We start from the raw sequence: 19867 nt of genomic DNA on the forward strand, positions 1-19867 counted from the left end.
CGGGAGGGGAGGTGAGGTGAGGGGGCTGCGGGGTGGGCTGAGGGGGCTGCAAGGCTGAGCAGGGTGAGGGAGACCGGGTCGAGGAGACTGAGGGGGCTGAAAGGCTGAGGAGACTGAGGGGGAGAGGGTCGAGGAGACTGAGGGTGCTGAAAGGCTGAGGGGGTGAGGAAGACCGGGTCGAGGATTCTGAGGGGGCTGCAAGGCTGAGGGGGGGTCGAAGGAGAGCGGGTCGAGGATTCTTACGGAGCTGAGGGGGCTGCAAGGCTGAGGGGGCTTAGGAAGAGCGGGTCGAGGATTCTGAGGGGCTTAGGAAGAGCGGGTCGAGGATTCTGAGGGGGCTTAGGAAGAGCGGGTCGAGGATTCTGAGGGGACTGAGGGGGCTTAGGAAGAGCGGGTCGAGGATTCTGAGGGGCAGCAGGCTCCCATGGTGGCCGGGGCCAGCTCGGGTGGGCTCGCAGCCCGGCCCGGTGCCAGCCCCTGGGGGCTCTGAGGAGGCCGGGCAGAGCAGGGAGGTGAGAGTGGGGGGTGAGAGGAGGAATAAAGGCGTCTCCTGACGGGGAATAGGGAAACAGCAGGCTTGTAGACAGGTATTGCTGTAACAGATTAAATCCTTCATTCAGTGTGTGCGTTCTTCAGCTGCTGAAATGTGTGCTGACACCTCTTTTAAAAGAAGTTCTATTCAGGCCCTTGCATCTATGGCTGAGTTCTGTCAGCTTCCCTGAGCCAGGGCTGGGTGGTTTGTACTGGTGTTATTTATCTGAATCTTCACCACAGGTAGTGTGGAAAGATAGCGTTTCTTTGGGGTTTTTTTAGCTGTGATTTTTGCCTCATGCTTACAGGTGGGATCTTGAGATCACCTGATCAGGTGTTGCACATCCAGGGGAAGGCGAAAAGTTTGGGATTGACCAAACTGGCTTTATCGTCCCCTAAAAATTATTCCTAACATTGTTACCCACAGGATACCAAGAATTAAGAGTTCTAGACTTTAGGATCTAATAAAAGCATGGCTTTTTTGTTATAGGTAGTATGGGATAATTATTAAAGGTGAAAAATAAGTAGGAAAGAATATTTTAAGGATAGCTTTTGGGAGCAGAGAAAGAAACTCTATCCCAGAAAACAATTGTTATTCCAATGTAGGGAATGGCAAAAGTAAATGAATGAAACAGAGATGGGGGAGTCTATGAGGCTGGTGCTGTGAAATAATTAAGAAGGTGTAATTAATTAATATTGTGACAAGATTGAAAAGAAGGACATATGTATCTTTTTTTTAGATACAAGTGCCTCCCCTGTGGCTTAGCACAGGTGAAAACATGCAAATATCAGTGTTCACCTTCCTACCTATAGATGGAGATCTGCTGCCACAGATTTATATTATTAATGAACTTCTTTTTTCCCCTTGGTGGTGGTGTTGGGTCACACCTTTCTGTGATAGTAAATAAATATGGCTGGAGTTGGAGAAGAATAACCTAAATATGCCTCAGGTGTTGCTTGTCTGTAACTAAAACAGCAGCTCAGTGCTTCAGTAGCAAGTGTAATAAACTCAAATCAAAAGATGCCTTTTCTGCAAGGAAAGCCTGTGGCAGTTGTACCCTTCAAGACTGCAGTAGTTTCTTCCTCACTTTTTTCCTAGTTCAGACTAAAATTTTTCTGATTCTTTGGGTTGAAGTTTGCATATTTTATAGTTAGTTTAGATTTTTTTTTGCATAGGGCAACATAATAATTTTCTTGGTTTCTGAGTTTCATGCTTCAGTGTGACAGACCTGGCAATATTTCTTACTTTTACAGGATCCTTAGTGTGGTGAAATGAGCTTGGTGGGACATCAGCCTTGTTGCTTTTTGGGAGGATGGAGAATAATGTCTCCTGACACCAATTAACTTTTAAATAGCTTTTATTTTGTTTAAAACAAAACAGCAGTGGTGCCTAGACCAGGTGTGCACTTTGCATAATCCGTCTGTGGTGCTCTTAGCTGAGGAAAGAAGTGGCATTAACGTAACACAGGGCATTGACTCACTTTTTAACCCCTGTGCTTGTGGATAATCCAGTGAGTTGTGAATATGGGGCTGTTCAGCAGGGAAGGCTGGCCCAGGAGCTGGCTGTGACTCTCTGTGTCCCCAGGTGTATAATCCAGTGAGTTGTGAATGTCCAGCAGGGAAGGCTGGCCCAGGAGCTGTGCTGTGACTCTCTGTGTCCCCAGGTGTATAATCCAGTGAGTTGTGAATGTCCAGCAGGGAAGGCTGGCCCAGGAGCTGTGCTGTGGCAGTGTCCCTGTGTCCCCAGGTCTATAATCCTGGTTTATAATCCAGTGAGTTGTGAATATCCAGCAGGGAAGGCTGGCCCAGGAGCTGTGCTGTGGCAGTGTCCCTGTGTCCCCAGGTGTATAATCCAGTGAGTTGTGAATGTCCAGCAGGGAAGGCTGGCCCAGGAGCTGTGCTGTGGCAGTGTCCCTGTGTCCCCAGGAGCGTGGCAGCCATGGAGAAGTGGAGCCTGATGACAGTGACGGTGCTGCTGGCGCTCACCGTGCGCTGGGCCGTGTCCCTGGGCTCCTACTCAGGTAAGGCACTGCCCAGGCTGCAGCAGCCCCAGGGAGAGGGATCATGGGCTTTATTGTTATTTCTTTACTGCTGTTTATATAAAATCATACATAGGAAGTAATGTGTTATTCCAACCATTGTTATATTTAAGTTCTTCTTGATTTCCCTGAGAATTCCTTTTATTTTTTGAAGTGTGCCATGATTGACATCACAGTTTGGAGCAGAACACTGGAAAAAACCACCATAACTTTTTGTTTTTTTTTGAATGGTGCTGATGATCATTAATGTTTTAGGATCAACATCTGGCTGTTTTCCCTGTGCCTTTATTTGCAGAATATTGCAGTCCACTTGTACATTTGTCTCATATTGTCTTTTAAATTCTGTAGCAGATATGACCTTATTATTTATATTTTTATTTAGCTTACATGTAGCTAATGCTGGTGCTAATGAAGACAGTGCAGAGGTGACATGGAGTGAGCAATGACTCTGCCTTGTACCTGTACCTCCTTAAGCTTGTTTACAGCAGGAGCCAGAGCTGCATTCTGGTAATGGATGAGTTTTTCTCCTCCTCGTGTCAGAAGGCTTGCAAGGAATTAGCAAGTTCCTTTCCAAGCCTCCCAGTTCCATCCCCACACTTGGAATAAGCTTGCACAAGGCTTGCTCTCTGCACATTTAAAAAAAGATAAAAAATGAACCAATACTTTCAGTCCTCATCAGCCCAAAGAATCACAAGTCCAATTCTACTCTGGTTTTTTTTTTTTAAGGCAATGGGTGGCCCCATCCCCTGAGCTGCTCAGGAGCATTCTGGTGATTTTAAACTGGTAATTCTGGGCTTCATTTATTTGAAGAATTTGCTTGAAGCTGAACTGCATTTCTGATTGTTTTGGTTTGAGTTTGCTTTCTCAAAATGCCATTTCTGAGAGGTCTGTAGGTAACTGAGGTTTTTACCCATTTCTAGGCAGAAAACACCTTGGCTTCAGGCACACACTGAATTTCTCTTGCAGTGCAAGAGGATTTATTTAGAATTCCGTTGCTAACTAGATTTTTGTAAGTTGATTTAATTTCATCCCAATCAAGATTGTGGAAGAGAGTCTAAAATAAATCCTGAGCTAAAATAACAATTTTTAAATCTTATTTCCTCCCCACTGCTTTTGCAATAGGAAAAGCTGATCTGATCCAGTCCAGCAAATTATTAAAGCTTGACTTTGAGCATTGGCTGGCTGTAAAAAGGAAAATCCCAGTGTTAAAGCTGTCAAACACATAAATCCACTGGGATTATTTTTTTCCTCTTTGACTTGCTGCAGATGTGATAAACTTTGAATTCCACCCTCATTTACTGTGCACCCTTGGATCTCTGTCTCATTCCCACCCTGTTCCTTGCCAGCAGTTTGCTTTTGGGTCTGCCTCTGGAATTCAATGAAGAAGCAGAAACTAATACCTGGTTTTGAAAAGTTACCATTAGTGATAGCCTGGTCTTGGAGAATTACTGAGGAAAAATTTGGTTTCATAGGTTAATGCATAATTTTTTAATGCATGTCCAGACTCCTGCTAAATACAGGTATTGAGAGGCAGCTTCAAACCCTTAAAAAATTCTGTTCCCAGGTTAACAATAAAACTGAATAAAATCACTACTTTTAAGGTATTTTTGAGCCTTTTAAAATAAAATATTCCAGTTTTATTAATTGTTAACTTAGTTTGTCTGTGTACTTGGTGCTTTCTCTCTAGATGGAAGCTAAATGTGTCAAACTAACTGATTAGTAGTTGGCTTTTAATAATCAAACCTTTGGATTAAGATCTTTTGATCATTCTGAAGCCAATTAATTTTTTTCCATCCCTTTTTTCCCCTCAGGATTGAGAAATTGATACACACACAACACTCTAAAATTTGGATAATGTACATTTTGGATTTCAGTGATTCAAATATCTATTTTGTATTTCAGTAATCCAGTGGCAGATTCTTTGTTCCACTGGTCTTAGAGCTACAGAATTGAACACTGATGAAACTCCAGTGACCTCACTTATTTGGCAAACTTGAATCTGAATGTGTGAGAGTGGAGATAATCTGTTCTCTCCATCCCCAGGAAGAAATTAGCAGAGCTAAGAGGCACTTTGCACTTTCTGGGAATAAATTGCACATTGCTGAGCTCGTGGGATTCCCACAGACATAGATCATGGGTAAAACCACAGATGGCTTTCCTATATTTTAAAGAACCTCTTAAATCTCTGTCTGCCTCGTGTCAATATTTCACTGGGAGCACAATCAGTCTGCTTTCTGTTCTCAATGAGCAGGTTAATAGAAGTAAATAAACTCTGGGAAGATGCTTTGCATGCTGCCATGGTCACAGTTAGGCTTCCATCGAGGGGAGTATTTGACATCTGAAGTATTTGCATTGAGAAAGCTTTCTTTTCCATGAAAATAGCAAATCAAGGGATTATAATGATATTAATAGTCAGGTAGCATGCCATGGCTGAAACAAGTGAGAATATTGGCAATTATCACCCGCCAAGGGAGTGCAGCAGCTCCCACAGAATCACTGTAACATGTCCATTATGTGCATTTTCCTAGTTCAGGGAAAGTACCACATTTTTCATCTGCACTTGGAAATGATTATTTTTGTCAGATGAGGAAGCAGTTCTTCACAGCAGAGTATCTTGATAAATGCTCATTGCAGAAGTCTCCAGAAAGCCAAAAGAACACACATCTTTTCTTTTTTTCTCTCTGTTAGACTGCATGATGAGGTCTCTATTTGCTCTCAATATAGAGGGATAGAGAATTAAATTAGTAATTACTATGCAATACAGAACTGGGGGAAAGCAATCTATAAGCCAAATAATGTCCTGAATGCTGTGTCCTCTCCTTTTAGGGGCAGGAAAACCACCCATGTATGGAGACTACGAGGCTCAGAGGCACTGGCAGGAGATCACCTACAACTTACCCATCAGGCAGTGGTAGGTGCTGCTTGCAAAGGGGGAACGGGAAATCCTGCTTGTGTTGGACACCTCTGAGTTCATGGTTTGTTTCCATGATCCAGGAGATTTTTCAGTGTGGGAATTCTGGATCCTAGATTGAAGTGTAGCGAGCTTCGTTTGTACAGATCACGTAAAACAGGAGGAGAATTATTATAAATATTTTATTTGTTTTTGCATTATCCCTAATATTCTTTAGAGTAAAAAATGGGTCCATATATGTGCTACAACTCAAATTGGAATATGTTGGAATTCCAGCTCATCTTCCAGCAGGGACAGGGGTGTTTTGGGTGTGTGGTGTAATTTTTCCCTGGCTGTCTTTTGGGAAACAGACTAATCTGACAAAATAGAAAATTTATTCACTTGTGTTCTGTAAATACATGTGAACTCTGCAGATGGCTCTGTGTAGTGACCTCAGATCATCCTGTTGGACAATAATGAGAATATAGGAACTTTTTTTTTTCCAGGGGTATCCAAACACCCTGACTATGCCAGAGCTGGGATAAGAGGTGTTGCATAATAATGGAGTTGGCAGCTTTGATCCACTCTGCTACACTGAGCTGTGTCTCCTCAAAATGAGGAGTTACAGCAGCCAATATCCCCAGGCAGCCCCAGGGGCCAGCTCAGACACTGCTGCAGGCTGGCTCTGGCTGAGGGGCTGCCAGGTGGGCACCTTGGCCTTGTGTTTGCTCCCTGCTTCTGTAATTGATGTGGTTTTATATTGATAACTGAAGGGTTTTTTGGGTGGGTCTGCTGTGGAATTGAATCTCTAATAGAGCAAAGTGGGTGTTTGGAGCAGCACATCTTGGCTGATGTGCAAGGGATTGCATTCTAGAATTTAAATATTTCTAGTTGATGTTATTCTGTAAAGTCCTTTAGGAACATCCTTTTTTATTCTACTGCTAATTAAAACTCTTAAAGCTTCCTTACTAAATATCACTGGATATATAAAGGTTATTTTTATTTTATTTTTTTTTTATAATTGAAAACTTTATAGAAGGTAAAATGAAAAAATAAACCCCTAGAACTGGCAAGTGCCCTGAAAGTTGCAAACTGTGACATTTTGCATGAAGAATCTGCACTGCCTTGGCAGGAGCAATCTTGAATTGTAGGATAAGAGGCAGAGATGCAACTCAAAGAAATGTGATTTATCATCTGTTCAGAAGACACTTCAGGCAGCTCATAAAGAATTCAAGAAATACCATTTACTATTATAAATGTCAAAAATTGGCTGCATTTGAGGAGAGGAAGCGGAAGAGCCGAGGGCCTGGCCCGTGGCAGTGGGAGCAGCCCCAGGCAGTGTTTCACTGCAAAGGGGAAGGGGCTGGGGCTTCTCCTTGGACAAACCCCTCTGGTCTCACTTAGAGGTGCCTTCCTTTTGATGCTGCCACAGAAATCCTGACACAACATAATCCCAAAGGGGAAAATCCTTTTCCTTCCTTTCACATGGGCCTCCTGGGCTTGGAGGTAGAACCTGGGGTTTTTCTCTCCACTGAAGTGAGCTTTAGCAGCTTTTTTTTCAACCACAAATACGTGAACTCTGCATCACTTTTGCTGTTATTTTGTTGCTTGAGACTTATTTAATGTGCAGTAAAATCAGGCAGGTATAGACGTTGCCACCTTCTATTTTGGATTTGGAATGCATTTAGTATTCATTCTTTTCCTTGGATAAAACCAAGCTGGCAATGTAGTCTTTAAATTGAATTTTATGTTTTTTAGGTACTTCAATACAAGTGACAACAACCTGCTTTACTGGGGCCTTGATTACCCACCTCTCACTGCCTACCACAGTTTTGTGTGTGCTTACATGTAAGTTCAGTGTTTGAAATCCTGTGTTACATTTTTCTTTCTGAATATTTAGCTTTCCCTATGAGCCACTGCTGGCTCTGGGATGCCCAGGGGAAAGTGCTGGAGGAACAGGGGGCATTGCCTGGGAAAGCTCTCGTGTGTGCGGAGCCCGAGTGACATTTGATGAGTGGATATCATGTAAATAGAATTCTGTTATTGGAATACTTTTTCCACAAGGGCTTTGCTGCTGTTGGAATGAGACTTATGGAATAAGAATGTAGGTTAAAGTGCACAGGCACAGCTATGTGGGGCATCTATGTGAACTGTAAATGGTTTATATTTAATACTTAAGCATGAAAGGTATTTACAATTGTTTTTTTTTAAAGTCCCTGGAACCAGACTGGAGGTGGTTATCTTGTCCTAATAAATATTGTATTCCATTTTTACTGTTTCCAAAGGTTATTTTTTTTTAATTGTGAAACAGTCTATAGTGTAAACTGATCTAGTGGTGAGGAAAAGCTTTCATTGATCACCATTGCTCTCTGAAATATTTCTTCTCATTCATCTTAATTCTTGGAATCTGCTCCTGTCTGTGTCATCTTTATTGCTGCACGGAGTGTAAAGGGAAATGAGAACTGTCTGCATTTTGATGTGTCTGTACTTTGTTTTACAGTGCAAAGTTAATAAATCCTGATTGGGTTGCTCTGCACACATCTCGGGGCTATGAGAGCCAGCCCCATAAGTTATTTATGCGTACAACAGGTAGGAAGATTATATTTCCTTGGGATCATCCTGCACATTTGTCTTGCTTACTAATTCAGCATGTTGAATATGCAGCTTCTCTCTCTTTACTGGTTTATTCTCAGGTTTTTAATTGAGTGGCTTTGCAGGTCCATTTCTGAGCCAAATTCCTGCGTTATTTCCTCTTCTGCCATCATTTGTGAAGCTGATTAATAGAAAATATAGAAACATGTTTCCAACCTAAGTAATTAATTAAAACCTCTAAAATATAACTACTCTTTGTAGCATAAACCCGTTTTTTAATTTTGAAAATATTCTTGTTTTCCCTTCTATTCTGATAAATAGTCTTTGATTTTTAGCTTTACTTGATTTTTATTGTAAAATTATTTTACATGTAGCCTGGCTTTTCCTGACTTAATCTCTGGAGGTAACAGAGATCTTCATTAGGAGCTGATCTCAAAGGCAGAGATATTTGATATTATTACTGTGAGCAAAAAAGTAAAAATTAATTTTACTACTAGTATTCTAAATTGGTCTTCCACCATTTGATTATTTTGAACTGCAAACAAATGCAGAAGAAGATTTGTACCATAATTTAGTAGCTGCAGCAGTAGGACAGCAAACAAGGTGGCCAGTGAACTCTTGTTTCTTGTTACTATTTTCTTTCTTTTGAAATGTCTTTTGCTTTTTCTAACAGAAAATGCTTTTTGATTGCAACAGCAGAATTTGTTGTTCATCAATAGCTTTTTTGTACCTCACAAACCTCTCTGTCTGCTCTCTGGTAATTGATTGAATTGAAAAAAAATAAAAATCACTAGTATTTAATTACCCTTGAAATGGTCTTTATTAATTTTGAAATCAACTCACTTGACACAGCACTGATGGATCTGGAGAGCTGATAAACACTTTTGAACGGGGGCCATTAGAGGAGTGCATTAAAATAATTCAGGGTAGTCAATGGCAGCTTTATTTTAAGCTTCAGTGTATTTGTTTTGCTAACACCTTGGTTATATTTGTTTAGTTGTGGCTTAAGCTGGCAAAACCATTCACCCCTGGATAACTGAAATGTTGAAACATCTCCTTGGAGCCACTGCACATTTGCTGAAAATGGTTTTAGGACAACTCAAGAAGAATTCACCTGCTGACATACCCTGAGCAGGGGACCCTGCTGCCTCTGTTTTCTTGTCCCCTCTCACAAATCCTCGCTGTAGGCACATGGTGAAAGGCAAATCCCTGCTCTCAGTCCCTTTATCCCCATCGCTGGTAATTCCCACAGGGACTGGGATAATCTGGGGTTTATTCCCTGTGCCCCAGGCTCTCAGTGCTGCCCCACAGCCTGGGCCCAGCAGGGCTGGTGTCTCTGGGCCATTCCTGAGTGCCTGCCCTGCTTGTGGCATGTCAGGAACTAGAGAGTGACTGAGGCTGTGCCAGCAGCCAGGACAGCTGAACACGTGGAAGCAGCAGCTTTGGGACATCAGAAATGAGCCTGAGAAACATTAACAAGATCAAATTCTGTAGACCTGGTTCTTTTTGCCCTTTGAAGTGGAACTGCCCAGTTTATTTCTGATATTTTGATGTTTATTTGCCTGTGTTTTTTCCTTGCCTCCTCCTTGTGGGCGGATTCTAATGGAAAGTTAATCTTTATTTTTCAGTGTTTGTTGCTGATCTGCTGGTTTATATCCCTGCAGTTATTTTATATTGTTTTTCCTTGAAAGAAACATCTGCTAAAAAAAAGGCAAGTACCTGGTGTGTGTAAATTAAACAAAGAAAACACTGTTAGAACAGAGTAGAAGTGTAACAGTGGTTAATTAACACCTAGAACACCCTGATGGCTTCCCTGTAAAACTGATGGAAACCACTATATATATATAAAAATATATTCTAGGCTTTTCACTTTAAAACATTAAAAAGCCTTTATTTTATCTTACAGCAATTCTTTTAATGTTTTTAATAACAAGATTTTCCACTAATTTATTACTTGAGTAGTAAAAAAAAAAAAACTCAAAAAATTTGTGGTGTGGCAGGGGGGGATTTGGGAACTGCTTCATCTTGAACACTCCTTACAGTAGATTTTGGAATAACAATCTACTGATTTTTTGGAGTGGTTTAACATAGGTGTAGGTGATCTTTGAGCTGTTGTAAAGGGCAGGCAATATTCAATATTTTCTAATTTATGGCAAATCTTGATCCTTTTTTATTCCTGAAAATATTCCTGACAGACGATTCCTTGTAGAGAATAAGATTCCTGCCTATAGGATGCACCATGGAGGGGCACATTTTTGTACTGGAGCTGGAGTAGTTCCTCTGTCTAATGTCTAATTTTGGACTAATTCTTTTTCTCTTCTCTTTTTTGATCCTTCTTGCCAGGTTTCCAGTGCTCTCTGCATCCTGCTTTACCCAGGCCTCATCCTTATCGACCATGGGCACTTCCAGTATCCTTGTTCTGCATGGAAATGAATTCTGTTTATGGGATTACTGCTCCTTAGCACTTGTTAGCTGAGCAGGGGGTGGCTGTGGTGTGCAGAGTCACCTGGGGGGTTCTGCCCACCCCAAACAGAGATATCAAAGGAAGCTGCAAGTCTGAAACATATTGGAGATAAAAATTATTGATATTGGCACAAATCAATCCCAACATGAATGTCATTGTTGCCATGCCTCCAGCTGATCTCCCTGTCAGTCACGTCAGTGCAGGCAGCATCAGTGGGGCTGTGACAGGGAGGAGAGTGATGGCTTGTGCTCCTGTGATTTGTGTGTGCACAGGGAATCCCCTCAGATCTTCCTAGCATGGCAGACCAGTGGCAGGAGCTCTGTGAAACCTCCCTTTCTGCCTTGGCTGCACAGCTCAGGGAGGTGAGTTCAGGGCTGGCTGCTGCCACCTTCACAGAGGGTTTTGGTAACAATCCTGCTTTTAAACTGCTTTTGTACAGGAGCAGCCCAGTGCTGTCAGCTCAGCCCGTGCTGCAGGTGCAGCAGCTGCTGCTGAGGCAGGGATTTCCTGCAGATTCCTGTGCCAGCCCTGCCACTCTGCTGTGAGCAATGCCACCCTGTGAGCAGCTCCAGCAAGGCAGGGATTGCTTTCCCTGAGCTGCTGCACCATCAGGGCCTCTCAGTGTGTTTGCTGACGTGAAATCAATGAGGTGTCAAATACACCTGGTGATGTGGAGTGGGAAATGTGAGTGGGCTGAGAGCTCCGTGGGCAAGCTGGATGTGTTGTCACAGCTGCTTAGGTTGACAGAGGGAAAACAAAATATTGTGACATTCTGACAATACAAGAAATACAAGGGACTGTTTACAAGGGATGGAGTGACAGGACAGGAGGGAATGGCTTCCCACTGCCAGAGGGTGGGTTTGGATTGGATAAATCCAAATTCTTCCCAGGGAGAAATTCCTCCCTGGGAGGGTGGGCAGGCCCTGGCACAGGGTGCCCAGAGCAGCTGTGGCTGCCCCTGGAAGCATCCAAGGCCAGGTTGGAGCCCCCTGGGACAGTGGAAGGTGTCCCTGCCATGGCAGAGGTGGCACTGGGTGGGCTTTAAGATCCCTTCCAGTTCAAACCAGTCTGGGATTCTGCATTTACTGATTTTTATAAGTTTTTCAAAAACAAGTAAAAAACCAAAGCTTTTGTTACAGTTTACACAAATTACAAAACTTTGTTGCAGTTTAACAGTAAGTGTAGCTTAGTCTCTTCAAAATCTCCTGAGCCTGGGAAGCTCTTTTCAAAGTCACAAGGCAGTAACATTGTTTTTAGCAACTACTTCTCATTGTTTGAGCAGGATTAGCAGTCAGGGAACTGGTCATGGTGAGGGTGCCTTGTGTGTGTAACAGAATCACAAACCCTTCAGAAGTCCTTGAAGGAAATTATACATCATTTAAACACAGATTGGAATATTCTGCACGTGTCTTGTGGGAGCTGGGAGGGAAAGCTTGTGAGAGCTTTATCATTACTCATGTAAATACCAAGAAGAAAATGTTGCTTCTTGCAGAGAACTGTCACTGCCACCAAAAGCTGGCTTGGCTGAATGCATGTGTAATTACATGTGTAATTAGCACACACAGAATTTGCCCTCAGATTTGCCTGGGCAAGCTCTGAATCCAACTTTGGAAATATAAAAATGACTGCTTCCAATGGAAGTAATTCTTTTATCTTTGGGGGCAACATAGTCACAACTGGCAACATGTTCTTAACTTGGCAAAACTCATTTTACAAGCTATTTCTGCTTTCCCCCAGGGCATTAATTGCTGCTTTCCAGAAGTGAGCTGTGTATCTTGTCCTTGACATAAAAAACCATATACAACTCAGTGAGCCTTGGCTTGGCCCTGTGGGCTGTCCTTTGTTTGTCCCATGACTGGGACCTCCTGGGCTCCGTGGCATTTTGCTTGGCCTTAAATTATAAGCAAATGGAGCTCTACCATTCCCTGCCCTTTTTTTGCTATTTACTTGGAAAGTGCTTCAAGAAGGGACTGAAAGGAAAGGGGTAAGTGGGTTTAAAGTGTTTTATCCTCCCCAGGAATCAGCCTGGCATGGGCAATGGGGTTGTCCTTGTCCGCAGTGGGCATTGCTGGGTTCGTTGCTGTGGGAATGAGCTGTGGGAGCGTTGCTGCCCTGCAGGATTGCAGCCTGGCAGGATTTGTGGCCAGCACTGCTCCTGCTGTGCTGATTGTGCTGTGCTGTTGCAGGTTGGTGCTCTTGGCCAAACTGGCAGGGACAGTGCTGGTGTCCTTCGCTGCCTGCTGGCTCCCCTTCGGCACCGACGTGGAACAAATCATGCAAGTACTCAGAAGACTCTTTCCCATTGACAGAGGCTTGTTTGAGGCATGCATGTTTTCTTCTCCCACCCACTGCCTTGTCCTGTATTCTTAGATCCCTGGAGAAACCTTCAGGCTGACCTTTAGGATTTCATGGGGGAGACGCAGCGCGGGGCGAGTAACTCGAGACGGCTTCTTCAGCAGTCCTTTCTTGCCAGTTATTTAATCCAGTGTTTAACCCCAGCTCAGCTGGCATCTTCCAGGATATTCTACCAGGAGACAACACTTATCCCATCATCAAACCCATACTTCAATCCATACATTTTTCCATTGAAATAGATTCCATAGTAATTGACAGTGTCAGAAGATGTAACCTTGAAAGTCAACAGCTTCGGCCTCTTGGGGTTCTGCTCCCCTTTTTCAATGGCATTAATTATTTTCCTAAAATAATTTTTAAATGGTGTTTTAGATACAGCCTAGAACTTCCTTTTTGACTTACCTTGTGCAGTTTCCACAATATTTTCCAAAAATTTTAGGCCACTTCTGCTTTTGGTTTTGCTCTGGCTGTGGACACGCCCGTGCTGAAGGTGCTGAGCCTTAATCCAGTCACTCAATTCCTCATTTACAGAATGGCAATGCCAGAGGAATTTGGGATAAAAGGTTCCCATGACCAAATGGCAATGCCACAGGAATTTGGGATAAAAGAAAAGGTTCCCATGTCCAAATGGCAATGCCACAGGAATTTGGGATAAAAGAAAGGATTCCCATGTCCCAGGTCACAGGGAGTTGCTGCTGTTTTAATTGGGGCATGAGTCAGTATTACACTTTTTACAGCAGATTCTCAATTTCAGGCTTAACCTAGGAAATGAAGCTTTGAATTTCCAGGTTGTGACAAGGATTAAAGCAAATTCTCATATAGTTTGATTAATTTTAATTATCTTTTAAACTTTTTCAGATGTAAATAATATCACAACTAGCACTTTTCTTTCTCCCAAAAGTTAGTGCTGATGTACCAAAGGCAGTGGAGGTGTTCTTGGTGTATTCTCTGCTGGCTTATTTAAAAAACCCCAATGAACACCAAACAACCTCTCCAAAACACTCCCAAAAAAACCAATGACCCTTTTTCTTGAGAATTATTTGGAATTTATAAAGCAATCATTTTGCCCAGCACACCTTTTATTGAGTACCCAGTTTAAAAAGAAAATCTTTAAATGACAATAACCAACGAGTCTGAAAGAGCTGGAGGATTTTAGTCTAATATTAGCCCAAATATTTTCTGAGCTGCTCAGGGCAGAGACTTGCTGGATGCTGATGGAGATAAAATGAGAATTTGTGCACGTAAGCAGCGCTCAGTAACTTGGCCTGGGGTGTGACAGGTTGTGTGCAGCTCCCATTTGCAGCCAGGGTGTGCCAGTTCCCATTTGCAGCCTGGGAACACTTGCTGGTGGCTGGAAATGCAGCCTGGCTGTGAGGAGGAGGTTGCTGGTGCTGCCAGGGCTGTGCTCCCCGGAATCCCCGGCGGATTCCGGGCGCTGCCAGCGGGGACCGAGGGGCTCAGTTGCTGCTGGGAGTTGTGTCTACACAGCTGTGCCTCCAGCAGCTGTCTGGGGATGAGTTTCACCAGCAGGAGAGCTGCAGTTACAAATTTAATTTTGAAAGTGATCCTAGCACAAGTGCTAATGTCTTTAGACCCCTTGATTTATTGGGGTTAACTCTGTCAGTGCTAGCGGGCAGCGAGCACGGGCAGGTACGGAGGAAACAGCGCAGAGGGAGGAAGGACTCACAGGGGCCAGGCTTCACTGCCTTACTCCACAAAATGTCTGCTCTCAGGGGTTAAGTTGTTGTCTCTTGTGCTGAAGAACTATTTCTCATTTATTTTAGAGCTGTTTGAATTGGGTCTCTTGAAAATTTCCATTTTTGAAGAGCACAATCATCCCCAGTACATCTGAGAATGTGATGTACTCCTGCAAGTGTTCCTTGCGCTCTCGTGGCAGATACCCAACAATCCCCACCTCCCAAGCCCCATCATTCCCACAAACATGAGTGTCATTAGATATAATTACCACTGATTGCCTTTTCATTTCCTTCCAGGATAAAGTAGCCAATATTTGGTGCAGTCTAAGTGTCCTTATAAAGATAAAGAATGTAATATCCCCTCGAACTCAGCTAAAGCTCAGGTAAGACATAACTGGAGCGCCTTAGGTAGGTTTATCTGCAATATTTTTTGCAAGAGGAGTAAATTTTCCTTCCTATATTGGAATTCTTGTATTCTTTCCTATACTGTATTTTTCTGCCAAGCCACGATGGAGAATATACTGGGAATATTTATGACTGGAAAATTCCCTGCTTGTTTATATAGTGATTTAAGCTGCTTGGTCAAAACTGAGTTAAGATTTGCAAATTCAAAGAATTCAAATATCTTTCAACACTCCTAAAAGTCCGAGCTCCCAGTTCTCCTTGACTCAGTGAAGAATTCAGGTCTGGCTCTGCAGAGTGCAGTGTTAATGGCTCTAGTCACTCGTGTATTAAAACTGTTTTTCTTCCCCAATCCTTTAGTTTTGCTGTGACATTCCTGAGCCTGCTCCCTGCCTGTATCAAGCTCACTGTCCAGCCTTCCCTGCGAGGGTTTAAATTTGCCTTGGTGAGTGTTTGTTGTTCACTGCTCCTTGTTCTGTACCACCACAGGCACTGCAGGGCAGCCAGCAGTGCCAACAGCCCTTGTGCAGGGCACAGAGGGTGGGAGCCATCAAATGCTGAAGGAATTGGTTAAAAAGTGTTTTACTGTCTCAAATCCAGGGCTCTGACCTGGCCCTTACACCCAGACTTGTTCCTTAAGCTCAGTTTTCTTTATTTAACTCTGTATTTTTATTATCTTCCTCTGAAGAGCCTTTGGAAGATTCCACACACGTTTAAACCTCACATAGAATTGGGATTTCTCCTCTTTTTGTTTGGATTCCAAAGTGCCAGTTTTTCTTCCTTCACTGGCTGCAAAATTCCATTAAAAATTCCCCAAATGGACATTGTGAGCTCATGAGTGGTTTGAAAATAAAATGATCCCATTTTCCAAAATGTTTGCCTTCTCTTAGTCACATCATTGAATTGAAGCACATTGCCATGACTCCCGTGCAAAAACTGAGTTCTCCTTAAAATCAAAATTAGATGGAGCTGGGCCCAAGTTTCAGAGTTACAAGATGATTTCTCTTTTTAATTTTATTACAACATTACCTAAAACTAACATTTATCCTAAGAACTGGTTGGTTTGACATGTTTTTATTTGGTGGAGGAATAAAAAGACAATTTCTTTATTTTTTCTGTTGGCTGGTCATGACGAGGAGCAAAATTTCATGTCAAAAATGGGGATAATTCTTACCAGGAGTGGGATTTGCCAGTGCCTGTGGGTGGGAATATTGTGATTCCTTGCCCTTGTGAGGGAAGCTGAGCAAGAGTGAGGCTCTCCCTGAAGGACTTTGTGACTAATTCTGGATAACGTTCCAAAGAAGGAGCTTTGTGAGGGTGCTCCAGGAGCTGCTCTGGGGTTTGCACTGCAGGAAATGCAGCAGTTAACAGCAAAACTCAGCTTGTTTAGCTTTGTTAGCTGCTGCCCCACGCAGAGCCTGCACCTGCAGCCACCAAAGCAGAGCTTTGCTTGGCAGTCCCAGGCTCACACACCTCTGCTCTCTCTCCTAAGGTCAGCTGTGCCTTGTCATTTTTCCTGTTCTCCTTTCAAGTCCATGAAAAATCCATTCTTCTCGTGTCAGTGTAAGTAAAGAACTTTTCTGTGGATAAAATTTCATCTTTTCCTCATCTTATTGCACACTGCTTTCACTTGCAAATAGATCAGATTTTAACAACTCTGCACATTTGCTTTTCTGCCTCACTTGTAAATGAAGGTGTGTGAGCACAGCCAGGCTGGTGTGTCCTTTCAGTGCTGGCTGTGGGGACAGTCACCAGCACTGCTGTTCCCTGGGGATATCCTACAGGCACTGGGAGTGCTCTTTGATTAGGGAATGGTTGAGTTCTCTTTTTCTTCCTCTCATTCTAGCCCAGTCTGCCTTATCATAAATGAAATCCCCTTCATGGCCACGTGGTTTCTACTTGTGTCAACTTTCAGGTGAGTTGGGAAAGCTGTTAACAGAGCTGGAGAGGGACTGGGGACAAGGGATGGAGGGACAGGACACAGGGAATGGCTCCCAGTGCCAGAGGGCAGGGATGGATGGGAGACTGGGGAGGAATTGTTTCCTGGGAGGGTGGGCAGGCCCTGGCACAGGTGCCCAGAGCAGCTGTGGTTATCCCTGGCAGTGCCCAAGGCCAGGCTGGAGCACCCTGGGACAGTGGGAGGTGTCAGGGTTGAAATAGGATGAGCTTTAAGGTCTCTTCCAACCCAAACCCATCTGTGATTCCATGAAAACCCTGTTCTGCCCCAGTTCTAGTAAGGATAAATTATTTACTGGTTTTCCCTCCTCTCCCTGCCTGCTGTGCCTGCCCTGGGCCGCCCTGGCCGTGTCCCAGCCTGCTGCCCCTGCTGCTGAAGGACGAGCTGCTGCTGCCCTACGCCGTCACCACGCCCGCCTTCCTGGCCGTGTGCCTGGCCTCCTTCTCCATCCTGGAGAAGACCTCAGCCGAGGACCTACAGCTCAAGGCCTTTTCCCTTTCCCTCAAGGGTTATGTGTCCTGGTTCAAGTCCTTTCCCAGGATTGTCAGGAGCCTGGTAAGCAAATGTGATTCCTTTTCCTCTTCCTTGCAGCTTTTCCCAGCGCTGAAGTAGCAGTGCAGGGGGGGCTCTCCCGTTTCTGTGCCACGGGGGAGCGTGCAGAGCACCCAGCAGCGAGGGGGCAGCCGGGCTGGCTGAGGTGCTCCACGGCTCCACCCCTCGCTGTGTTGCAGTTCCTGCTGTCGCTGGCCCTGATGGGAGCGCTCTCAGTGCTCAGCGCTGCCGCGCCTCCTCCCCAGCGCCTGCCCGATCTGTTCCCCCTGGCCGTGGCCCTGGTGTCCTGCCTGCACTTCCTGCTCTTCCTGCTCTACTTCAACGTGGTGATCCTCTGGGACTCCAAGAATAGAGGGCAGAAGAAAATCAGTTAATGGAGCTGAAGCTGCAGGACTGAGGGTGCTCAGTGAGAGGTGCCAGCGCTGCAGAGGAGCCTGTGTGTGATGGACACAACTCAAGGAAAGCCAGGAAAAACCTTTTGCTTATTTAAACACAAAACAATCAAAGACTGTTTTAAAGGAGAAATATTTTGAAGAGCATTGGGAATGGGATTTGATTTGTTTTCTTTGGAAGTGTCATACTTTTGTTACCATTTGTAAACCTAAAATGCTTAATAAAGGACCAAATTTTGAATTAATGCTAAAATACTGTACTAGCAAAAGCAGCATGAAGTTTTCTCCTTTCCCAGCATAAAAAGCCCAAGGAAGTAGTGCAGGTAAAGTGTAAACTCGTGCCTGGCAGCACTGAAGTTATGGTGCTGAATTGCTTTATGCCTGGTTTGTGGCATCAGTCACTGTCACAAACCAAACCTGGTTTGTGGCATCAGTCACTGTCCCCCTTTGCTGGGGGTCAGCTGCTCTGGTGTGGCTCTAAAACTGCTGCAAATCTCTTTAATACGACTGAAAAGCCAAAACTTTTGGTTCTACTGCAATAAAAGTGGAGGTGCTGCAGTGCAGTTTGAAAATACCCAAACCCTTATTAAATTGCACAGCAATTTGGAGATGTAAACTGAACTCAACTCTGCAATTTCTCCCCAGGCACAGCTCAGCCTCCAAAGCCAATAATTCAGAAAATACAAATTGATTAATAATTATAAACATAACAAAGCATGGAGGAAGAAAATAAATCATAAAGCAATTTAGGGTTGTATAGTTTAATTAGGAGTCAGTCTACCATTTTTTTCCTGTATCTATATATAAATATAAAAGAAGCCCCCCCTTGTTTAAAGGCTTCCCCTGTCACATTCCAGGCTGTCACTGCCCTCAGCCTCAGTGTGTGAATCAGCTGTTCTGGGAACTTCCAGCTGGGCCGGTCCTGAGCCCTGGCACTGCAGTCCCACAAGCTCAGTGTATTTGTGCACTTTTTTCCAGGCCTATTTGTTGTGGAAAAAATACCCCCAGGCAACACTGCCCCCCTGGCAGCTCAGAGAGAATGGAAAAGGGGCTCTGGAGAAGGAAATAGAAGGATGTTTGCTTTCCCTATACTGTTCCTTATAAAACAACAAAACTTCCATCTTTTCACAAGGATTTAGCATTTTCTAGGTCTGACTCTTAGCTGTGGCATGCAAGAGCTCTGCCCACAGCACGGCCTTTCTGCAAGTGTGGGCTGAGGGGACAAAAAAGGAACACAAAATGGGAATCTTTGTCTCCAGGGCTGTGAAACCCCAAACCCACCGTGCTGTGCCCAAGGAACGGCTGCCTGAGGAAGGGCTGTACCGTGGGACAGGAACATGAGGGTGGATGGGAGCAGAGGGGCCCCGGCTCTCATTGGCCCCAGCAGAGCCCGGGCCGTCCTTCCCGTAGCCAAACATTAGTTTTGGGTGTATCCCTTTCCTTTGTCCTTGAGGTGGCCTCAGGGGGTGATAAAGTGAGAGTCACCCGATCCACCTTGTGTGGAACTGGAAATGGTTCTTAACAGCCCCAGCTGCTTCAGAGGCAAGAGCCTGGTCCAGCAGGAGGTCAAAGACACAGGGCTCAAGGCTGGGCTGTGCATGGGGGGCTGTCCTGCTCTGCTGTGCAGCTCCCATCTCCCTAGAAATGCCCGGTTTAGTAGCAGCCGTGGGCAGTTCTGCTGAGCCTCGCTGCTGCTTTGCTCTGGGTTCCTGAACAGGTTTGATGCTGCTCTTCCAGGGCTGCCCAGAACAGCTGGATTTAGACCAGCACGGTTGGTTCCAGACTCTTCTCAGATCAGTAATTATTTAATTGCCAGCCCCAGAGGTTACAGAAACTCTGGCTGGCTCAGGGACCCTCAGCCTGCAAAGGCAGGGCTGGGGCACCTCACACACACAACCACCCCCAGCTGAAAGCCTGGCAGAGCAGGGGAAATGGGAACAGCTGCCACAATTCCCTCAAACACTTCCTAACCTTCTTCCCACTCAGACTGCACGGGCAG

At 44.4% G+C, this 19867-nt stretch overlaps 1 protein-coding gene across 1 annotated transcript; it reads left to right on the plus strand.

The window, feature by feature from the left end:
- Positions 1–539: 539 nt before the first annotated feature.
- ALG6 (ALG6 alpha-1,3-glucosyltransferase) lies at positions 540–18121 on the plus strand. The gene is made up of 14 exons (XM_036387833.2): positions 540–2552; positions 5397–5481; positions 7219–7308; positions 7961–8049; positions 9681–9763; positions 10396–10460; positions 12315–12500; positions 12703–12838; positions 14863–14948; positions 15328–15412; positions 16460–16530; positions 16814–16882; positions 17281–17479; positions 17656–18121. Exons 1-14 carry the CDS (start codon positions 2471–2473, stop codon positions 17848–17850), a joined length of 1521 nt encoding a protein of 506 aa, XP_036243726.1. The 5' UTR covers positions 540–2470; the 3' UTR covers positions 17851–18121.
- Positions 18122–19867: the final 1746 nt, after the last annotated feature.

This window comes from Molothrus ater, chromosome 9 (genome assembly GCF_012460135.2).
Source record: "Molothrus ater isolate BHLD 08-10-18 breed brown headed cowbird chromosome 9, BPBGC_Mater_1.1, whole genome shotgun sequence".
Taxonomy (NCBI): domain Eukaryota; kingdom Metazoa; phylum Chordata; class Aves; order Passeriformes; family Icteridae; genus Molothrus; species Molothrus ater.

Bases quoted from the DNA above. Each gene is read 5' to 3' on its own strand.
- ALG6 (XM_036387833.2), top strand. From the start codon at position 2,471: ATGGAGAAGTGGAGCCTGATGACAGTGACGGTGCTGCTGGCGCTCACC. The intron at 9,764-10,395 runs GCAAGTACCTGG...CCTTCTTGCCAG, and splicing joins AAACATCTGCTAAAAAAAAG to GTTTCCAGTGCTCTCTGCAT. The intron at 16,531-16,813 runs GTAAGTAAAGAA...CTCTCATTCTAG, and splicing joins TCCATTCTTCTCGTGTCAGT to CCCAGTCTGCCTTATCATAA.